Source organism: Acomys russatus, chromosome 7 (assembly GCF_903995435.1).
Source record: "Acomys russatus chromosome 7, mAcoRus1.1, whole genome shotgun sequence".
Classification (NCBI taxonomy): domain Eukaryota; kingdom Metazoa; phylum Chordata; class Mammalia; order Rodentia; family Muridae; genus Acomys; species Acomys russatus.
The window spans coordinates 37,110,609-37,129,225 of NC_067143.1; the positions used below are offsets into that span (position 1 = coordinate 37,110,609).

At 47.3% G+C, this 18,617-nt stretch overlaps 1 protein-coding gene and 1 non-coding gene across 3 annotated transcripts in view; both read left to right on the forward strand.

The window, feature by feature from the left end:
* Positions 1-18,617, forward strand: part of Sh3gl3 (SH3 domain containing GRB2 like 3, endophilin A3) — a 122,973-nt gene that overhangs the window by 75,464 nt on the left and 28,892 nt on the right. The window contains exons 2-6 of one of the 2 annotated variants that reach the window (XM_051148843.1): positions 4,935-5,003; positions 9,125-9,197; positions 11,645-11,788; positions 15,205-15,338; positions 18,377-18,535. In XM_051148843.1, coding sequence (XP_051004800.1) covers positions 4,935-5,003; positions 9,125-9,197; positions 11,645-11,788; positions 15,205-15,338; positions 18,377-18,535 — 579 coding nt within the window. Of the gene's footprint in view, positions 1-4,934; positions 5,004-9,124; positions 9,198-11,644; positions 11,789-15,204; positions 15,339-18,376; positions 18,536-18,617 lie in introns of those variants that run through there. The other variant, XM_051148844.1, reaches the window with a different exon arrangement.
* Positions 2,854-2,926, forward strand: Trnak-cuu (transfer RNA lysine (anticodon CUU)). The gene has a single exon. It is a non-coding gene; the product is annotated as a tRNA-Lys (tRNA).

Sequence of the window (18,617 nt, forward strand, 5' to 3'; positions counted from 1 at the left end):
AAGACACATCTGTGGTTCCTTCCTGTGGGGATGCTGTGGGGATGCTGTGGGGATGCTGTGGGATGCTGTGGGGGTGCTGTGGGGATGCTGTGGGGATGCTGTGGGGGTGCTGTGGGGACCAGATCTAATCCACAGAGGTGGGGTGCAGACTGTCAGACATGACAGCATCAGATACTGGTTTGCGCCTGAATTCCTTTTCCAGCACCCTTTTCTTCTCTATTCCCAGACCTTAGGCAGAGTTTGAGGCACACTCTCACTCTCAGCATGCTCTCAGATCTCTTCTCATTCAGTGGTGTCCCAGTCACCGTGCTGTGTTTGAGTTCTTTTTCAAGACCAGAAAAAGACTTATTATGATTCTAATCAATGCCTTTTCTTTCTGATTTTGTTTTTGATGTTTAAGGTGTCGTTTATGTTTATTCAGAATGCAGGGAAGACACAAAATTGGAATTTTTACAATCAGCTTGACTGGGAGTGAAGCTTACCTGAGTAGGTTGGGTGACTGGCCCATGTTTAGAATGTATATATCCCAGGTATATTTGTCATGGTGATCTGCACACAGAGGTCCTGAGTGCACAGTGCTGCTCAGTGGTAAAGTACTGAGAGTGGTTATACTAGATACTACTCTTGCTGGGATAGAATGCCATCACCAAGGCAGCTTAGAGAAGGAAGAGCTTAATTTGGCTTATGGTTCTGGAGGGAGAGTCCACAACAGCAGGAGGGGGCAAGGAGGAGGGAGTAGGGGGGTGGAGGGGAGGCGGTGTGGTGGGGTGGCAGCAGGTGATTGGAGCAAGAAGCCAAGAGATCATATCTCCAACTGCAAACATGGAGTGGAGAGAGCAATTTGAAGGGAGAACAAGGCTATGAACTCTCAAAGCCAACCCAGTGACACACGTCCTCCAGCAAGGCTGCTCCAGCTCCCCAAACGGCATCACCAGCTGGGACCAAGTGTTCATACACCTGAGCCTATGGGGGGACTTCTCATTCAGTGGCCATGTGACTTAAATATAATTTCACGTATTCCTACTTAATGTTTCAAGGTAACTAAGTATCCTGGGGAAATTCAGGTAAAGCAATGAATTGTCACAACTCTGACCTGTGACCCCTACTGAAAATAAAACTGGGCATATTATCTCTTTCCAAGTGAGAAGGGAATGGAAATCAACTTTCATTTCTTGCCATTCCTGGTCCATCTTTCCCACCAGTAATGGTGTGACCATGGTGACCACAGCCAGTGGAACCTGGTATGGGGAGAAAGGCAGGAATGCCAGGGGATGGAGACATCAGGTGGTGGTGAAAACACAAGAGACAGATTCTTTGGAGACAGCTTCAGTGAGACAGCTCATTTAATTGGGGGGAACAAAGGATATTCAAAACTTTTGGGGAGTAGGTAGAGGCTTTCAGGGTGAGTGTACATCATTGGCCAGGGCTAAGGTGCTGGGAATGCCTTACTGGCATGAAGAGGAATTCCAGGTGCTTTCTGGACATGACCTTATAAGGATAGAAGTTTAACCTGTAATCTGGCCACCAGGCTATGTGATCATCTCCAGGGTGGCACAGGCGGGGGTCATAAAGCTACGTGCACTAGGGCATGCAGGGCCAGGGCAGGGAGGGAGAAGTCCTACTCCTGCTAGTCTCAGGATGAAGTTTCCAGGCTTTGGACACTCCTGGACCCCACTCTTGCTCTGGAACACCCCCTCCCATCCTTCAGCTCCATAACCACACAGTTTCTGTTCTTAAAATTATATATATTCCTCTTCAGTGTGATACACCATACTTTCTTAAAATAGAGCCAATGTAATCCAACCAATGAGGACTATTTGAGGAGGTTTCTGACCTAACTCCCAACAGCAAATGGATCTGATAGAGATTTCAAGATCAGGATCCATGCGTGGGCTTCTCTGCCTCTGACAACGAAGGACATTGTAGACAGCTATGCCAGTCATCTGTCACTGCACCACACCTGCCCTAAACAAGATGTGATGGTCTATAATGGCTCCTCTCCCGCATGTGGCCTTTCGCTCTCCTACAAGCTAGCCCAGACCTTGATCATTGTGGATCTCAGAGAAGGGACAGAAGTGTCTGTAAAGCCTGTTTGCAACTTTGAACAATCTGAAGCCCAAGTTCAATTGTCACAGAGCCGAGCATACACTCTGTTTTGTTGACCAAAGCAAGCAGAGGGTGGAATAGGAGACCCTGTTTCTCAATGGGCAAAGCTACACAGCTTGGCAGCCATTTTGCAGTCTTCCATGGCACAAGATATTAAGGCGGGAGATGGTATAAGTCCCAATAGACTCTCATGGTTCTAACTGCCATAAGTCAAGAACAATACTCGAGGTAAGTTTGCCTCTCAGTGGTGTTGAGCAGAGTCTCAGGTGTTCTTTTGAGGGTCACGTCTCATATTAGAGATTGAGATGAGCCTTTCTGACCTCAGTCTTCAGCCTGACACAGGGAGACTGAAATGTACTTTAAAGCTGCCAGCACTTTGCTGGGCAGAGTCTGAACTGATTCTAATCTACTCGTAAACTAAACAAACTACTCCAAACCTTATAACACACATATATTCCAAGCACTCGCCACTATGACCCCTAGGCCGGTCCTCGTCAAGTCCCAACCATCCTCCAACCGTCAAACTTTCTCCTCTCTTCTTTGTATCACAGCATTATTTTAAAAAACATTTAACAAGTCCCAAATATTTTGTGTTAATGTGTCTTGCATTTTTAAGCTACTAAATTATAATAAAGTATAACTTCTCTTTTTGAGCTATTTCCCCACCAAACTATAATAAGGTATACTTTTTCAAGGACATGGATACACTGAATACGTTGGGCACCATTTTGTTACAATAAATTTGTAGCCCGGCTAGCTCAGTTGGTAGAGCATGAGACTCTTAATCTCAGGATCATGAGTTTGAGCCCCATGTTGGGCGCCATTTTATTACAATAAATTTGTAAACTGTCAAATGGATTCTCTTGAGGATTACTGCAGGCTTGGTGGTTTAAAACAACATTGTTTATTGGACTTACTTCCTGGCATTGGGGGTGTGGCTGGCAGATGAGGCTATCGAACCTGGCTTGTTCCCTCAGCTGGGGTCAGCTGAGTGGCTGTGGTTCTGGAGAATGAGTGGTTGTCTGGGATGGGGGTGGTACCCATTCACTTCTCTGCCTAGCAGGGCTTGTTCAGAGGCAGAGGGTTTCAGGAAAAATAGGTGGAAGCACACAGGTCTCTTTCTAGCTAGGCTTGGTTCTGTGTGGTTAAAACAAGTCACTGAGGGCTGGAGAAATGGCTCAGTGGTTAAAGGCATTGGCTGTTCTTCCAGAGGACCCAGATTCAATTTGCAGCACCCATCTGGCAGTTCACAACTATCTGTAACTTCAGTACTAAGGGATCTGACAACCTCACTCAGACATACATGTAGGCAAGACACCAATGCACATACATAAAAAAATCATTAAAAAAAAAAAAAAGTCAGAGGGCCAGCCTGATTGTGGGGCAATGGGCTCCCGGCAGAATGGAGAAAACTAGCCATTTTGTAAGCCACTGTTTTCAGGAAAGCCACTGTTTCAGTGTTACATCTCTAATTTAAGTTAAACACTGTCTCCATTTACCCAGACCCCCCCATTCCATAGTAATCATATGTACCTAGTAGTAATAGTGCAAGCAGTAAGAGGAAACCATGCTTGCTTGTAAAGGAAGCTGCAGTCCTTTTACTGGTGCCTACTATGGCTTTTATACACATTGATGCTTTAAAGCCATAAATAAATCACAGCGAAATACTTTCCAAAGAAAACAATTTAACACACTGCGTTATCTCAGTCCACTCTCCTTGTTCGTGAAGCGACATCCATTGGGGCTGGAGTTGCTTTGCTGGAAGGCTTTTTAAGAAGGTTGTGTTGGGCAAGGAACCTGTAGCGACCTCCCTGCCATGCTCTCAGGCTTGCCTCTGTGTGATCTGTGGCCTCTGCCTCCTTTTCAGAGTTTGTTTCTTTTTGTTCTCCCTTGAACTCCTTGCTGTTTTGTGAGCACACTGGCCTCTAATTAGCCAGACACAGTTTTCGGTAGTCACACTGGTGTGGTGTGTGTGGGCGCATGTGTTTGTGTATGCACGTCTGCGTGCACTGTTCTGCATAGTGAGCACCAGCCTACAATTAGCATTCAGCAGGTAGAGACCAGAGGTGATGCTGACAGCCTCCCAACAGATAGCATCTGGACTCAGTAGCAAACCACCCTTTCCATTCCTACTTTTATTTTGCCTTAAAAAAAAATGTTTTCACATCCTTCTAGACTTTTCTGTCAGTGCTGCACTCTAAAATGTCACCTATCCTTAAAAAGCAAGCTCAAATGCCAAGTATTCTAGGAAACAGGTCCTTAGTGACCTACCTTCAACACTGTGGCCTGAAGATGTTGCTAGGCAGCATGAGAGCATTGATAACAATCTGCATCTGTCTTAGCATGTGCACGTTGTTGTAATCGCCTGCCTCTCACATCCAGGCTGTTTGGGTACCAACTTTTGTCGATCCTTGTGTTCCCAACTGTCTTATATTAGGGCTACTTTGTGCCTCCTGATGAGGATTGGTACATAGTGATGTTTGAACAAATGAGAAATGTGCATCTTTCCGTGATATTTTCTTTTTAAACATTTTTAGTGTGTGTGTGTGTGCGCGCGCGCGCGCACATGTGCGCGCGCACCGGTGTGAACGTGCTGGTTCTCTTCTCCATCTCTACGTGGGTCCCGAGGATAGAACGCAGGTTGTCTGGACTGCCTGGCAAATGCCTTTACTATCTCGTTGGTCCCTGATAGTTTCCATACAGGATATGGTTTGAAAACCTCAACCCCAACCAGAACCAAGATAAGCACAAGATTTTTGTTTTAAGAATTTCAACGAAATAAATATAGAGAATCTTTACAGTGAAAGCACCTGTGTTTGTTTTCGCAGCTGTTTAGTGAAAAAATAAGTGGTGCCGAAGGAACAAAGCTAGACGAAGAATTTCTGGACATGGAAAAGGTAAGGCTGTTTGAACATATTAACAGTTAGAAATGAGCTGCTTTGCCACGGAGAGAACCTCCCACTGTAAGTACTGTTACTTGGAATGGAAATACAGACTGTTCAAACAGAAGCATGGGGCATACAGTCGGGAGGGCAGGCCCTCTGTGCCTCTCAGCCCAAGTCAGGCCCTGGGTTGAACCATGTCCAGTCTGGGCATGCTGAGGAAGGAAATGGGATGTGACTAACTAGTTCCCTCTAGTGGCCAGAAGTCAGAATGTATAAAAGGTGGGCCAAAGAAATGGTGCTCATATGTCTTGGAGAGTCAACTGTTTCTGGGAGGAGGCTTTTTCAATAGATAGCAACTGATTTATCATTTGGGAGTCTAGTATGCTGCTTCCATCTGTTTTAGCAGCTGCACAGCTGTGGAAATACTTCCGTGCATTAGCACTGACAGAGTGAACTCGTATGCGCTGATTTATCTTTTTGTCAGCTGTGATATAAAATGATGAGCCTGTGTGCCCTCCTGGCCCCACATGGAGGCTTCCAGAATCATATGTGCAGATGAAATAGTTCAGAAGAGCATTCCTGGCTCGGCACACCAATGATGGACTATAGCATGCCCTGGTGGATGGCAGAATCTGGCCCCTTTCCTGTGCCCTGACAGCCACCTGGAGAGTAGCTCCTGTTGGGGCAGAGCTGAGTTCGCTGCTCAGCTTCCTCCCCTTGGTTGTGGGCTCTTTGAGCAGAGCCTTGTTCTAATCTAATCCCCAAGGCTGCAGGGGGAGGCCTGGGTGTGGCTAGCAGTGCCGCTGTGGGCAAAGCCCAGCTCCAAGCTGTGGCCTGAAGGGATATTTTCTTTAACATCTGTTGGATCTGGCCAGCCTTTCTCCAGGAAGTCTTCCCTGCCTCATTGATACATCTGGCTTTTTGGTCACTTCCCCCTGGTGGGACTGCCTTGCCTGGTCTTAGAGGGTGAGGATGAGTTCAGTCCTGATGCGACTTACTGTGGTAGGGTGGGTTGGGGGGATGGGGGGGGGAGGGGGGAGACAGTTCTCCTTTTCTGAATAGTAGGAGAGGGAGGGATGGAAGAGGTGAGAGGGAGGATGTGACTGGAAGGAGAGGAGGGGATCTGTGATCAGGATGTAAAGTGAATAAATAAATTTAAACTTAGAGAAAGAGAGAGAGGAGAGGGAGAGAGAGAGGAGAGGGGGGAGAGAGAGAAAGAAGGAGGAGGAAGAGGAGGAGGAGGAAAAGAAGAAAAAAGAGATTATAACCATAGCCACAGATAGTCTTAATTTTTTTGTTTTATTTTGTGTGTATGTTGTATATTTTGCTTGCATATATATCTGTGCACTATGTGTGTGCCTGGCGCCTGTGGAAGTCAGAAGAGGGTGTCAGATCTTCTGGACCTGGATGGTTGTGAGCTGTCGTGTGGGTGCTGGGAATAGAGCCCAGGTCCTCTGGAAGAACAACCAGTGCTCTTAACCTCTGAGCCATGTCCCCAGTGCTCAGATACAGCCTGCTTAATTTACCTGATGATCATAAACTGATGGTGTCCTAGACCCTGTTCTGCTGCTTCCCTTCTGCTGGGCTGGGCTCGGAGAGCTGGTTGCACAGGTCTGGGAGTCCTGTATTTAATCAGCTGGAAAACACGCTTCACAGCACACAGCCTTCCCCAGCGTGCCTTTTACCTCTCTGCCTACCTCTCTTTTCTTGATTTTTTGCCAATGATATCTGCATAACCGTTTGTTAGGGCAGACACACCTGCATGTGCACATATCCCCCATCATTCTAGGAGGGCCAATTTCTTTTGTTTCTTTATTTTTAAACTTCATGAGTCATTGTTTTCAGTTTTCCTTTTGATCACCTATCTTTGCCAACATATTCGGTAATATGTGTAGAATTTCACTTTTTTTATTTGGTTTCCCTCCTGATCAAAGAGTTTTCCTTTATACACATTTCACAATTTATCTTACCAGATTATTCATTTAAAATTTATTTATAGTGTGAATTCTGAGATTTATGCATGCTTGACCTTTTGTAGGTGTTTTTTGCCCCGTTTGCCACTTTTTGTGAACTTCGTGTACCATGTCTGTCACTGTTTAGTTTGAAACTTTTATGTGTCACAGCTTAATTATTTTTGATTGTGAGATCTCAGGTCAAGCTTGGACGCTTCTTCCCACGTTAGCATTGTGAGACAATTCTTCTCTATAAGTTAGTTCATGTATAGCTTTTGGTTCATATTTTAATCCTATATATAATATGAGTTATAAATCTCATTTTATTATCAACTGCCTTAGGGTTACTATTGCTGTAATAAGACACCATGACCATAAAGCAAGTTGAGGAGGAAAAGGTTCACTTGGCTCACACTTCCCCATCACTGTTCATCAAGGACGTCAGGGCAGGAACTCAGACAGGGCAGGAACCTAGAGGCAGGAGCTGATGCAGAGGCCATGGAGGGGTGCTGCTTACTGGCTTGCTCCTTTTCATCATAGAGCTGCATAAGAGTGGCCACTAATAAGCACACAACACAGTCAATACTAGGCTGTTTTGAAATCTCTCTGCCAATGCCATTAATCCACAACTCTTCAATTTAGCTTCAGACAGACTTTTTGGACAAGTACAGAGGCAGCCACATTCTTTGCCAATATATCATAAGAATGGTCTTTAGGCCCCATACTAAGATTCTTTCCCCTGAGAGTCCTTGAGCCTCTACAGTTCAGGTCACCCTCAGCACCACTGTCTTCCACGTTCCTACTAGTGTGGCCCATCAAGCCTGGCTTAAAGTATTCAGCTGCTTTCTTAATCCACAGTTCCAAAGTCTGCATTCCTCCAAACAAAAGCACTGTCTGGCCTATCACAGTAATACCCTAGTCCCTGGTACCAAGTTCTATATTAGAATATTGTATTGTTGTGAAGAGACAACATGACTTTGTCAATTCTTACGAAGAAAACCATTTAATTGGGGCTGGCTTATAGTTCAGAGGTTTAGTTCACTCTCGTCACGACAGGAAGCATGGTGGCGTGCAGACAGACATGGTTCTGGAGAGAAGCCGAGAGTTCTACATCTAGGTCTACAGGCAGCAGGAAGAGACAGAGACACTGGGCTGGCTTGAGCATTTGAAAACCCAAATCCCACTCCCAGGCACACACTTAACTCTCACAAGACCATACCACCAATGGCAAGTAGTGCCACTCCCTAATGACCAAACATTCAAATCTATGGGCCTATGGGGGCTATTCTTTTCTTTAAAAAAAAAATCCTGTAATATCTTTTTTCCATGAATTAATTAATTATATATTATCAAAGCATCCCCTCCCTCCTCTCCTCCCAGGTGCTCCTCTCTCTTTCCCTCTCCTCATTCCCTCCTCCCAATTCCTCAGAAATGGACGATCTCCCATGGATATCAACACACCTTGGCATATCTAGTTGTGGTAGGACTAGGCACATCCATCTCCATTTGAGCCTAGACAAGGCAGCCCAGTTAGGAGAAAGGGATGCAAATGCAGGCAACAGAGTCAGAGACAGGCTCTGCTCTAGTTGTTAGGGGGTCCACATGAAAACCAAGCTGCATATCTTTACATATGTGTAGGGGATTTAGGTTTGTCCCATGCATGCTCTTTGGTTGGCAGTTGAGTCTCTGTGAGTCCCCATGGGCCCAGGTTGGCGGATTCTGTAGGTTTTCTATGGCTCTGTTCATTGAGTAGAGTTGTAATGTATCAAATATTTCTCTCATTCACATTCATTTTAACATTTTATAAAGAAAATGAAATTAGTGATCTCTAGGTAATGTCTCAGAGTCAACGTCAGGGAAGAGATCTCCTCTCCAAGATGTTGAAAACATCTGTGTTAAGATCATCACAGTAGGGCTGGAGACATAGCTCAGCAGTTAAGAGCACTAGTTGCTCTTCCGGAGGACCTAGGTTCAATTCCCACCGCCCACATGGCAGCTTACAACTGTCTCTAACTCCAGTTCCAGGAGATCTGATAACCTCACACAGACACCCATGCACATAAAATAAAAAGAAAAAAATTTAAAAAGTCACCACAGTAGTGTTAGAAGTTAAATTACTGGAAAATGTTTGTCATTGGTTCTGTGACTTCAGTAACATTTCTGTTTTGTCTTGTTTTAAAGAAAATAGACATCACCAGTAAAGCTGTTGCAGAAATTCTTTCAAAAGCCACAGAGTACCTCCAGCCCAATCCAGGTAATGGCAGAACACACCTCAAAACACTCTGCTGCCCATTTGTGGTCATGGATTCCTCTGACCCGAGTTCCGTTGGATGGGGCGGACACAATTTGGAAGCCCTGTCCCCGTGTCCAAATAATGAAATTCAGTTGTTAAAAGTGGAGTCTTCAGTGACTTGGTGTGGCTGTCATGAGTCCTAGTTGGTGGGGACAACAGGCATCTTGGGGAACTTTGGTGCACATAGTTAGGATACAGGCATTCCCCAAGTGGACACCTTCCAGTATTCTTCAGGAACCCACTGCACATTTTAAAAGGCTTCCTTAGAAAGTCTTCTGTTCTGTTCTAAGAGATCTGTGCATTAACCAGAGAGGTCCCACTGTGGTCCTGATGTTGAAGCTGAGGTGTGACTACATGATCTATGGAAATTATGTGGAAAATGGACCGGTTAGCACAGGCTGATGACAGCCAGCAGAGGGCGCCCAAGCTCTGCACCTTTCCTTTTGGATTTGCTGTGGAAGTCACTGTGAGACCCTTAGACATAGGAATCAGAGAGATATGCCCACCCTTTGAGCATCTAAGAGCATGCATCCAATCAGATCATCTGTGGAGAACAGGGAAGATAAAGGGCATCAAAGTCATGTGACGTAATAGCCCGAAGATTTGCAGTGATGTGTGCTTTGTCCAGCCTCATCAGTGACTGGAATGGTCATTTCCTTTCCTGCTGTATCAGCCCCTAAGAATCCAGTAAATGCCACCTCTGTGTGAGAGGCTTTGTGGGTGTTAGAATGCATAGTCAGGCAGAGTCTATCTTCCAAGAGCTGACATCACATGGAATAGGGAAGTGTCCGCTGGGCAGAGACCACTGGTTATCACGAAGATGAGGAGTGATGGGAGTGATGCGCCAGAAGCCGCTGGTCCCTACCTACTCTCATGCACAGCGTGTGTGTGTGTGTGTGTGTGTGTGTGTGTGTGTGTGTGTGTGTGTGTGTGTGTGTGTGTGTGACTCTGACTGAATTTATGTGGCTGGGTGATGCCCTTGGGTCTGGAGACCTGAGATTGGCAAAGCTTGATTGCTACTTAGAGTGTAGCCCTCAGCCCAGCAGGACCAGCTGGATCTGGCTACACAGAATCCTGAGTTTACTCCAGACCAGGTGAATCAGACTCTACATTTCAACAAGATGCCTGAGTTACCTGCTCATAACATTAAGTGTAAGAAGAACAAGTTTAGAATACACTGACTATAAATGTCCCTGATGCCGCAGGCTGTGCCTTCAATCCTTGACTTCACATTCAGTTCATGGTCTCCATTTCCCAAAGATGCTTGCTGTTTTGTCAGGCCAGCCCACTGCGCATCCATTGATTACACAGTGGCAATTCCTGCTGCACTTTTCTGAGAGATCCTCCTGGGCTTTTAGGGGCAGCTTGAGTTTTCCTGTATCACTGCCCTCTTTCCTGGCACCACCCCAGAGCTGATCAGAGTGACCCTCTGTCCTGCTACTCCACAGCAGATGTTTTCTGGGGTTAGCACAGCATGCGGCCAGATGTGTGAGTTATATTTTATTGCCATGACAAACACCACGAGCAAGGCGATATATAAAAGAAAGTCTCTAATTGGGCTGACTTAAGGTTTCAGAGGGTTAGCATCCATGTGGGTAGGAGGAACAGCTGGGAACTCACTGCAAGCAGGAGGCAGAGAGCAAACTGGGAATGGCTTTGGCGACCTCAAAGCCCTCTCCCAGTGACACACCTCCTCCAATAAAGCCACACCTGATCCTTCCCGATTAGTTCCACCAACTGGCGGCCAAATAACCAAGTATCTGAGCCTGTGAGGGGCTGGTTTTCATTCAAACCACCAAGGCAGAACTGATAAGTACTCAGGGCTTACATTAGAGACAGAAAAGACGGGGAGAAGCCACAGCTGCCCACGACCTCCCAGGGGACGTTGTTGAGCTGAACTTAGTGTGGCCAGGGCAAGCAAACACGAGTGGCTGTTGGTTCACTGTGGTGGGGTCTGCTTCCTACCTCTTTTCTTACCTTGCAAATCCTCCATTTGAATCAGATCTTGGGAGCAGACTGAGGGTGTTGATGACTGATGGGCAGCCTAAGAACTGCCACCTCTGTAGTTCCAGTTTTCATTTGCCTTTGTCCCCAGCAGAAATGGCTGCCCAGGTGTCAGTGTTCAGCTCCAAGGTGTTGAAAATGTCAAGCACTGGAGGGTACTTTACCACCGGTGCTTGCTAGACATAGCCAGCCTACTGTCAATCAGGAGACAACCCAGTCTGAAATGTCCATGGCTGTCTTGGCTGTGCCAGTGTCCAGAGACTATGGAGAGGCCCTTGAGAGACTGAATCTGGCCCTATTCTGTCTGTGAGGACCTCAGTTTGGGTAGCGGTGTTTGTTAAAGGCGACGTGACTGTTACTGCACTTTATAACTTTAAGGAGTTACAAATGACAATGTTCTTAAGCATACAGAGCTAAGCTAGGAATGCTGAACACGGTGTCGAAGCTCCGAGGGCAAGTGAAGGCCACTGGCTACCCGCAGACGGAAGGCTTGCTGGGGGACTGCATGCTAAAGTATGGCAAGGAGCTCGGAGAAGACTCTGCTTTTGGTGGGTATCCCGGTCTCAGCTGGCATAGTGGGAACACCCCCCTGGGTGGGCTTTTGGTGGGGATCCCGGTCTCAGCTGGCACAGTGGGAACACCCCTGGGTGGGCTTTTGGTGGGTATCCTGGTCTCAGCTGGCACAGTGGGAACACCCCCCCGGGTGGGCTTTTTGTGGGTATCCCGGTCTCAGCTGGCACAGTGGGAACACCCCCTGGGTGGGCTTTTGGTTGTTAACAAAGCCTGGATCTTTGTAACTTGATAGTTTTTACATGTTACCACAGTAGTATAGTCATTGCAGGGCCTTTAGAAAACATAAGTCAATAAAGAAAAATTCTATCATCAGCAGTTCTCCCATCTCCATGGGTAAGCTCACATAGCCTTTGCATCCCTTGTTTATTCCCATAGATCTTTAAAAATTAAAACAGCACGCACACGCATATATATATCTGCTAGATCTTCCTCTGTTTCCTCTCCTGACCTCTTTTTTCCCACAGACTCTACATGATCTGTGTAAGTCTTTTTGATGCTCCCTCCCCAAGTCTTTCTCCACCTCGGCCCCTCTCCTCTGGCTCTCTTCCACCCTGTGCTTTCCTGCAGCCTGCATTTTATTATTGCCTTCACTTGAGATCTCTTTTTTCCTCCTTTTGTGGTCCCCTTTACAGTTTTGTGAACTAAACTCGTTCCCATCTCTTGCTACACACACACACACACACACACACACACACACACACACACACACACACACACACACACACATACTCAAAATAAGTAGAAACCTAGATTCTGCATATTTGTCTTTCGGAATCTGATTTATTTCCCTGAATAGATTATTTTCTAGCACTACCAGTGTTTTTTTTTTTTTTTTTAAAGCAAATTTCATGCCTTCATTTTCCTTCACAGCTGAATAAAATTCCATTGTGTGTATGCACCACACTTTCTCCATCCATCCACCCATCCGTGCATCTGGACAGGCTGGTTTTATTTTGTTTTGAGTCAGGGTCTCATTATGCATCCCTGGCTGGCCTGGAACTCCCTGTGTAGACCAGGCTGACCTTAACCTCTGTACTTCCTTTTGAAACACACTTCTTTGCTGGCTTTCATGTTCCCAAGCTCTGAACATCCTGCACATAGGGGAGAACATTTTTATTTTTAATTTAAGTGTGTGTGCGTGTGTGTGTGTGCGTGTGTGTGTGTGTGTGTGTGTGTGTGTGTGTGTGTGTATGGTGTCATCCCTCAGGAGCTGCCATTGTATTCTGAGGTAAGGTCTCTCATCAGAAGCAGGCTTGCCAGCACTTAGGCTAGATTGGCTGGCCAGGGAGTCCCAGGGAGCCGTCTGTCCCCACCTTCCCAGAGCTGGGCCTAAAGCCACACACCACCACTCCTGCCATGCTGATGTAGCCGTAGGCTCCCAGGACTTGGGAGAAAGAGGCAGGAGGTTTATTAGTTTGGGGCTAGCCTGAAGTAACTGGGAGGCCCTGCCTCAAACAACACCAAACAAAGGCAACATTATTTCATTCCCAACAGAGGGCCACAGTGTCCTTCAGAGCAGTGTAAATGTGGATTTTATTTTATCCGAAGGTCCAGTGGGAACAAGATGGCCTATTTTTCTTACCCTGAAGGTATAGCCATTAGCAAACAGATGAGAGTACCAGGCAGACCCTGGGATGGAGGGATGTTGTTGCTGTGCACCTGGCTGTGGCGACAGGCTTGGGACAAAAGGCAGCTAGATATTGGATGGGACTCAGGTGAAGGGAGAGAACTGATGTCCCTGGGGCTCTGGGACAGATGGATGGTGGCTGTCCCCTGGGAGAGTCTCCTGAGGCCCTTTGCTTTGTGCCTTTTGCTTGGCGGGGGGGGGGGGGGGGGGGGGGGGGGCGGGCTGTGCCAGACCCTTCTAAAGTAAAGAAACTAGGCTATGCATATTCAACAGCGCTCCTCTTGGTGTGTGTGTGTGTGTGTGTGTGTGTGTGTGTGTGTGTAGGCGTGGTTTTGGTTGTATGTAGGTGTGACCAGGCTTGTGTGGAATCTAAAGGTCTGTCTCTACCAGTCTCTTTCCACCTTATACTTTGGAATATAAGGTGGAAACAAGCTCACTGAACTTGTTGACTCTGCTTGAGTGGCTGGCCAGACAGCGCCAGGGGTCCTGTTGTCTCCACTTCCCCAGCGCTGGGATTACAGGTGTGCCCCACCCAGCCTGCTACTTTATATTATCACGTGGGTCCTTGGGGTCAAACTCGGGTCCTCATGTGTACACAGCCAATACTTTGCTGACGGGACATCTCCACGGTCCCCTAAGGAGGCGAATTTCAGATGTTTCTCTTACAATCTAATGGAATATCTGGGCCCTGGTGACACTGTGTGGCAGGGTCAGGCAGCTGGACAGGGAGGCACGCCCAGGCTAGGAAGAGAGTCCTTCCTTCATGTAAGGACTATTCAGAGTCAAGGTCCAGCCAGCTCAGTTCAGAAAACCTCTCCTTCCAGGAGCACTGACATGCAGGCTTGGACTGGGGTCCTGGCCAACCCTAATTTCCAGAGATGGTTTCCACTTCTAATTGGCAAGGACCCAGCTGTGGATTTACTTCTTTTAAAAGCGAGGGGAGGCAGCCGTTGCCTCCTTGTCTTACGTGTGAGTGAATTGTCCGTACCCTTGACTGACTCAAAGGTCAGGCTTGGGCCAGGCCCCTCACCTTTCCCATCTAAGGCATTGAGTGAACTCTCGCCCCCATTGTTTTTACAAAATCAATTTGGAAGATCCCAAATAAAGGAAAAAATAGTTTAGCCCCCTGTAGTGTTCCCACGGGTGTCTTTCAGGGACACTCCAACCCTCACTGAACACAACCACCAGATACTGGGTGGCAAAGACCTTGCAAGTTACAGCAGGATACCAGAGTTCACTAAAGATGTGCCACTCACAGGGCATCCCTGATACTGCAGAGCTCTGACCTCAGGGATGTTCCAGAACTTTAGAACCCGCTGCAGCGAGTGGTTTCATGGCGCTCTCACAGCAGGTGGAGCGAAGCCTTATTCCATTGTAATCTGTATTGGTTAGCATAGATCTCCATGAATGAGTCCATTCAGTGTCACAAAGAGATTTTATCCCTGAACTTGTAAGGAACCCTTGGTGCCAGCTTCCAGACCTGATGATTTCCCACAAAAGAGCTTTGTCTCCATCTAGTGGCTAAGGTGGGAAGTGCTTTGGTCCACCTGCTCCCTTTTAAGGGGAGATGAGAGGACAGAAGAGGTTCCCATGTGCAGAAACCCGCTAGGCTTTCCTCTTTTCCCTCTCCTTTCTGAGCCAGGAAGCAGAGGCCTTAGCACGAAGCCTCACTGTACCACAGTCCTCTGGTTTTGGAGACAGAATTGGTGTCACTGTTAACCTAGAGTATTATTCTGAAGGGTACACTGTGTTCTTCTGTTCAAGGCAACGCATTGATAGAAGTCGGTGAGGCCATGAAACTTATGGCTGAGGTGAAAGACTCCCTGGATATTAATGTGAAGCAAACTTTTATTGACCCACTGCAGCTACTGCAAGACAAAGATTTAAAAGAGATCGGGGTGAGTCTTTCCAGCTGTCCCATGCCCGGTGCTGCTCATAACGATACGGTGGCTTAAAACCATGACAAGGGGTCTGCATGGACTTAGTAACCACACGGTTTCATTTGAGGGGTGACAACTGAACTCGGTTATGATATTATATGGCTCCCGGGGATAGAGTAGTGGGAGCCATTTCTTTTCTGGCAAAGACAGGGGCATGGCAAGTGGAGGTGCAAACTTCAGCTGTCATTTTTCTGTTCTTCGTCTCATCAGAGCCATCCACAAGCCAGAGGGAATATCATTTTTCTCATATAACCAACGACTCCATACTTTGGGGTGTAGTTACGGTTAATGTCACACCGTATCAGTTGTAAGCTTGGATCCATTGCACTTGTGATTGTTATTTTCCATTCACTGTCGCGAAAATCGTCTAGAAATGGACAGTTTTCATCTGGAAACCTGTAAGAAATGGTTGTCCAGAGTGCCTTCGGGAGCTTCTAGGTCCCTTTCAGCCTGGCTGCTTTTGCAGATGGGCAAAACAATTCGAAGGCATCCAGGCTGCCAGACTTCTGCTCTGAAGGTCCAGGCGCCCTCTTGTGGAGTTGTAGAGAATAACCTCTTGCTTGACTGACACCATTCAACTGCAGACTCCTTTGAACCCTGTGCCTGTTTTCTCCTCTTGAGGCCCAGAGAGTCTTAGCAGTGTAGGTCATGAGTTGAGGAGAGCATGGGGTGGGCTATGTAAATGAGTCCCTGTAACAAGCAGGTGAAACATGTGTCCATCTAAAGCACATAACAGCCAGCGGCTATAGACGGTGAACAGGCAAGACCAGGGGCACACCTGAGGAGCGGCACCACCCTCAGCATAGCTGGGTGAGGGAGGAGCTGTCAAGGCAGACTGGGCTGGGAAAATATGCATCACATGTGGGTGAAGGGCCAGGGTTATGATGCCTAGGACACAGGGCAAAGACCAGGAAACAGTGGAGGAAGGGAAGGCCGGGAGTCCTAGGGAACCCCAGATGCCATTAGCTACCTTTAGAGTTTATTCTGAAAGCAAAAGGGATGAGGGAAGGGCCCAGGAAGGCCGAGTAAGAAATAAAAGCTTAAGAAAGAAAGAAGGAAAGAAAGAAAAGCTGCTTTTTTGTACCCCTTTCTTATCTGGGCACCCCTGAATCTCCTCACCTGTGTCACTCCTTCCTTCCATTCCGGGAAAAGATGCCCCCATTTCTGTGACAGCCCAGTCCCTGCTGGACCTCGGGTCTCTCTTTCTCTCGCCTCATCCTCCCTTCCCACGTTGTCCTCCCTGTCCGTGCTGGCTTCTCCCTGCGCTGTTTGGACAGGCCTTCACAGCATCCCTCGCCGCTGGCCCGGGCTCCAGCTCTCGGTTAGAGGAATCTGCCCAAGAGTCAAGGCCTCTGGAGCTGACCCTGGCCTTGTGTGAAGACCAAGCTCCTTCACCTTCATTGCCTTTGGGCCTCTGTGGTCTTGTTGCTCCCCCTTCCCCCTGTGACCTCTGCCCAGCCTCCAGGAGGCGCCTCCTGTCCCCAGGTGACAGTTTGCTCTGCTCTTATTACTGTTGCCTTTTTTTCTCACCTGAGCTTCTCCAATCTCTGCTGAGATGTTATTTCCCCTGGGAAGTTCTCTGTCCCCTCTCCAGACTGAAGGCAGCCGGTCCTTCTGTGCCCCTGGATCAAGAGCACGGTTGTCCATCCCTGTCTCTCATTGGGCAGCAAGTCCCTTGGGGCGAGGGGCTATGTTTTGCTCAGCGCTGGCATCATGTTGCTTCTGAAGCTTGGTCTCTGAGTTCTGCCTGGATGTCTCCAGAGGAGAGCTCCATCTGAGGTGTAAGGATAACGGACATCTTCCCCAAACATAGAGCCCGCCCCCTCCCCGCCCCCGACAGATCCCACCTCCAATGAGTGATGGTAAATTCCATTTCTTTTTTTGTCATAACCTTGAGCAAAGTATCATGGGAAGAGCTGCTGCTCTCCTCTTTGGCTGGTTCAGCGGGGGGCACATTGTGAGTTGTGAGAAATGGTGCAAAGCATACTCACGCTTAACTGTTGCCCTTCCCTAAGTAACAGGAGATATTTCTGAGGTGTCCTGGGACTATCTTCCCTCAGTCTTTGCTGTATTGTTCTGTGCAAAGTATTCTATACACATTTGGACTTCAGGGGACTATTCACGGATATCCTAGAGGATGCTAGGCACGCGTGGTTTTATTGCCAGCTTCTTAGGGAGGAATTGACAATTTTTCTTTTTTTGTAGAGTTAGTGTGGTTAGAGGTCTGTGTATCAGTAGAAGTGGAGGAGGGGCTCCCGTGGGTTAGCTGAGCTGGGATGCTGCCGTCTTTCTTGTGTCCTACTCAGACTCTCATTCTCTCACCCACCACCCATCCACCCACCATGTGTCCACCTGTAAATGTTCCTGAGTGCGTGGCAGTGTGGGGAGCCTTCAGCAGGAGCCCCGGGGTGCAGAGCAGAGGGTGTAAAGGTTTCTTACTTGGGAAAATGGGTGGGGCCAAGGCTCACAAAGCCCCACCCCCTAGCTGAGGACTGAATCAATTCCTTCTGGGGAGGAAGGAGTCAGTTTTCTCGAGGGATGCTCCAGCAGATGGCGCTATGGCCTTGCGCTACTGACAGCACCCAGTGGCCTCTATGGAGTTAGAAGAAAGAGCATATGAGGTTGGGAAGAGAAAGTGGTGATGGTGGTGGGGAGCCAGGGAGAAGTTAAAGGGTAGAGAATGGGATGTGACTTTGATTAAAACACATATACATGTATGAAATTCTTAAACAGCAAAAGGTCAAATCTGGGGTGAGAAGAAGAAATGAGTATTTTCATAGGAATAAGAAAGATGATGTGGAGGGCTGGAGAGATGGCTCAGTGGTTAAGAGCACCGACTGTTCTTCTAGAGGTCCTAAGTTCAATTCCCAGCATCCACACTGTGTACAAATAAATAAATTTAAAAAAGAAAAGAAAAAAAGAAAAGTGATGTTGCACACGACCGCACACCACGGTGTGAGTCTCAACACTTGTGAGGATTTCCTTTCTCTTTTTAGCACCACCTGAGAAAGCTGGAAGGCCGCCGCCTGGATTATGATTATAAAAAGAGGCGAGTAGGTAAGATACCTGACGAAGAGATCAGACAAGCAGTGGAAAAGTTTGAAGAGTCAAAAGAGCTGGCCGAAAGAAGCATGTTTAATTTTTTAGAAAATGATGTAAGTATTTAAACTGACACTGTTGTGTGTGAGCATGCTTGGTGTGCAGAGAATCTCTAAAACCTGACTTGCCATAGAAGTT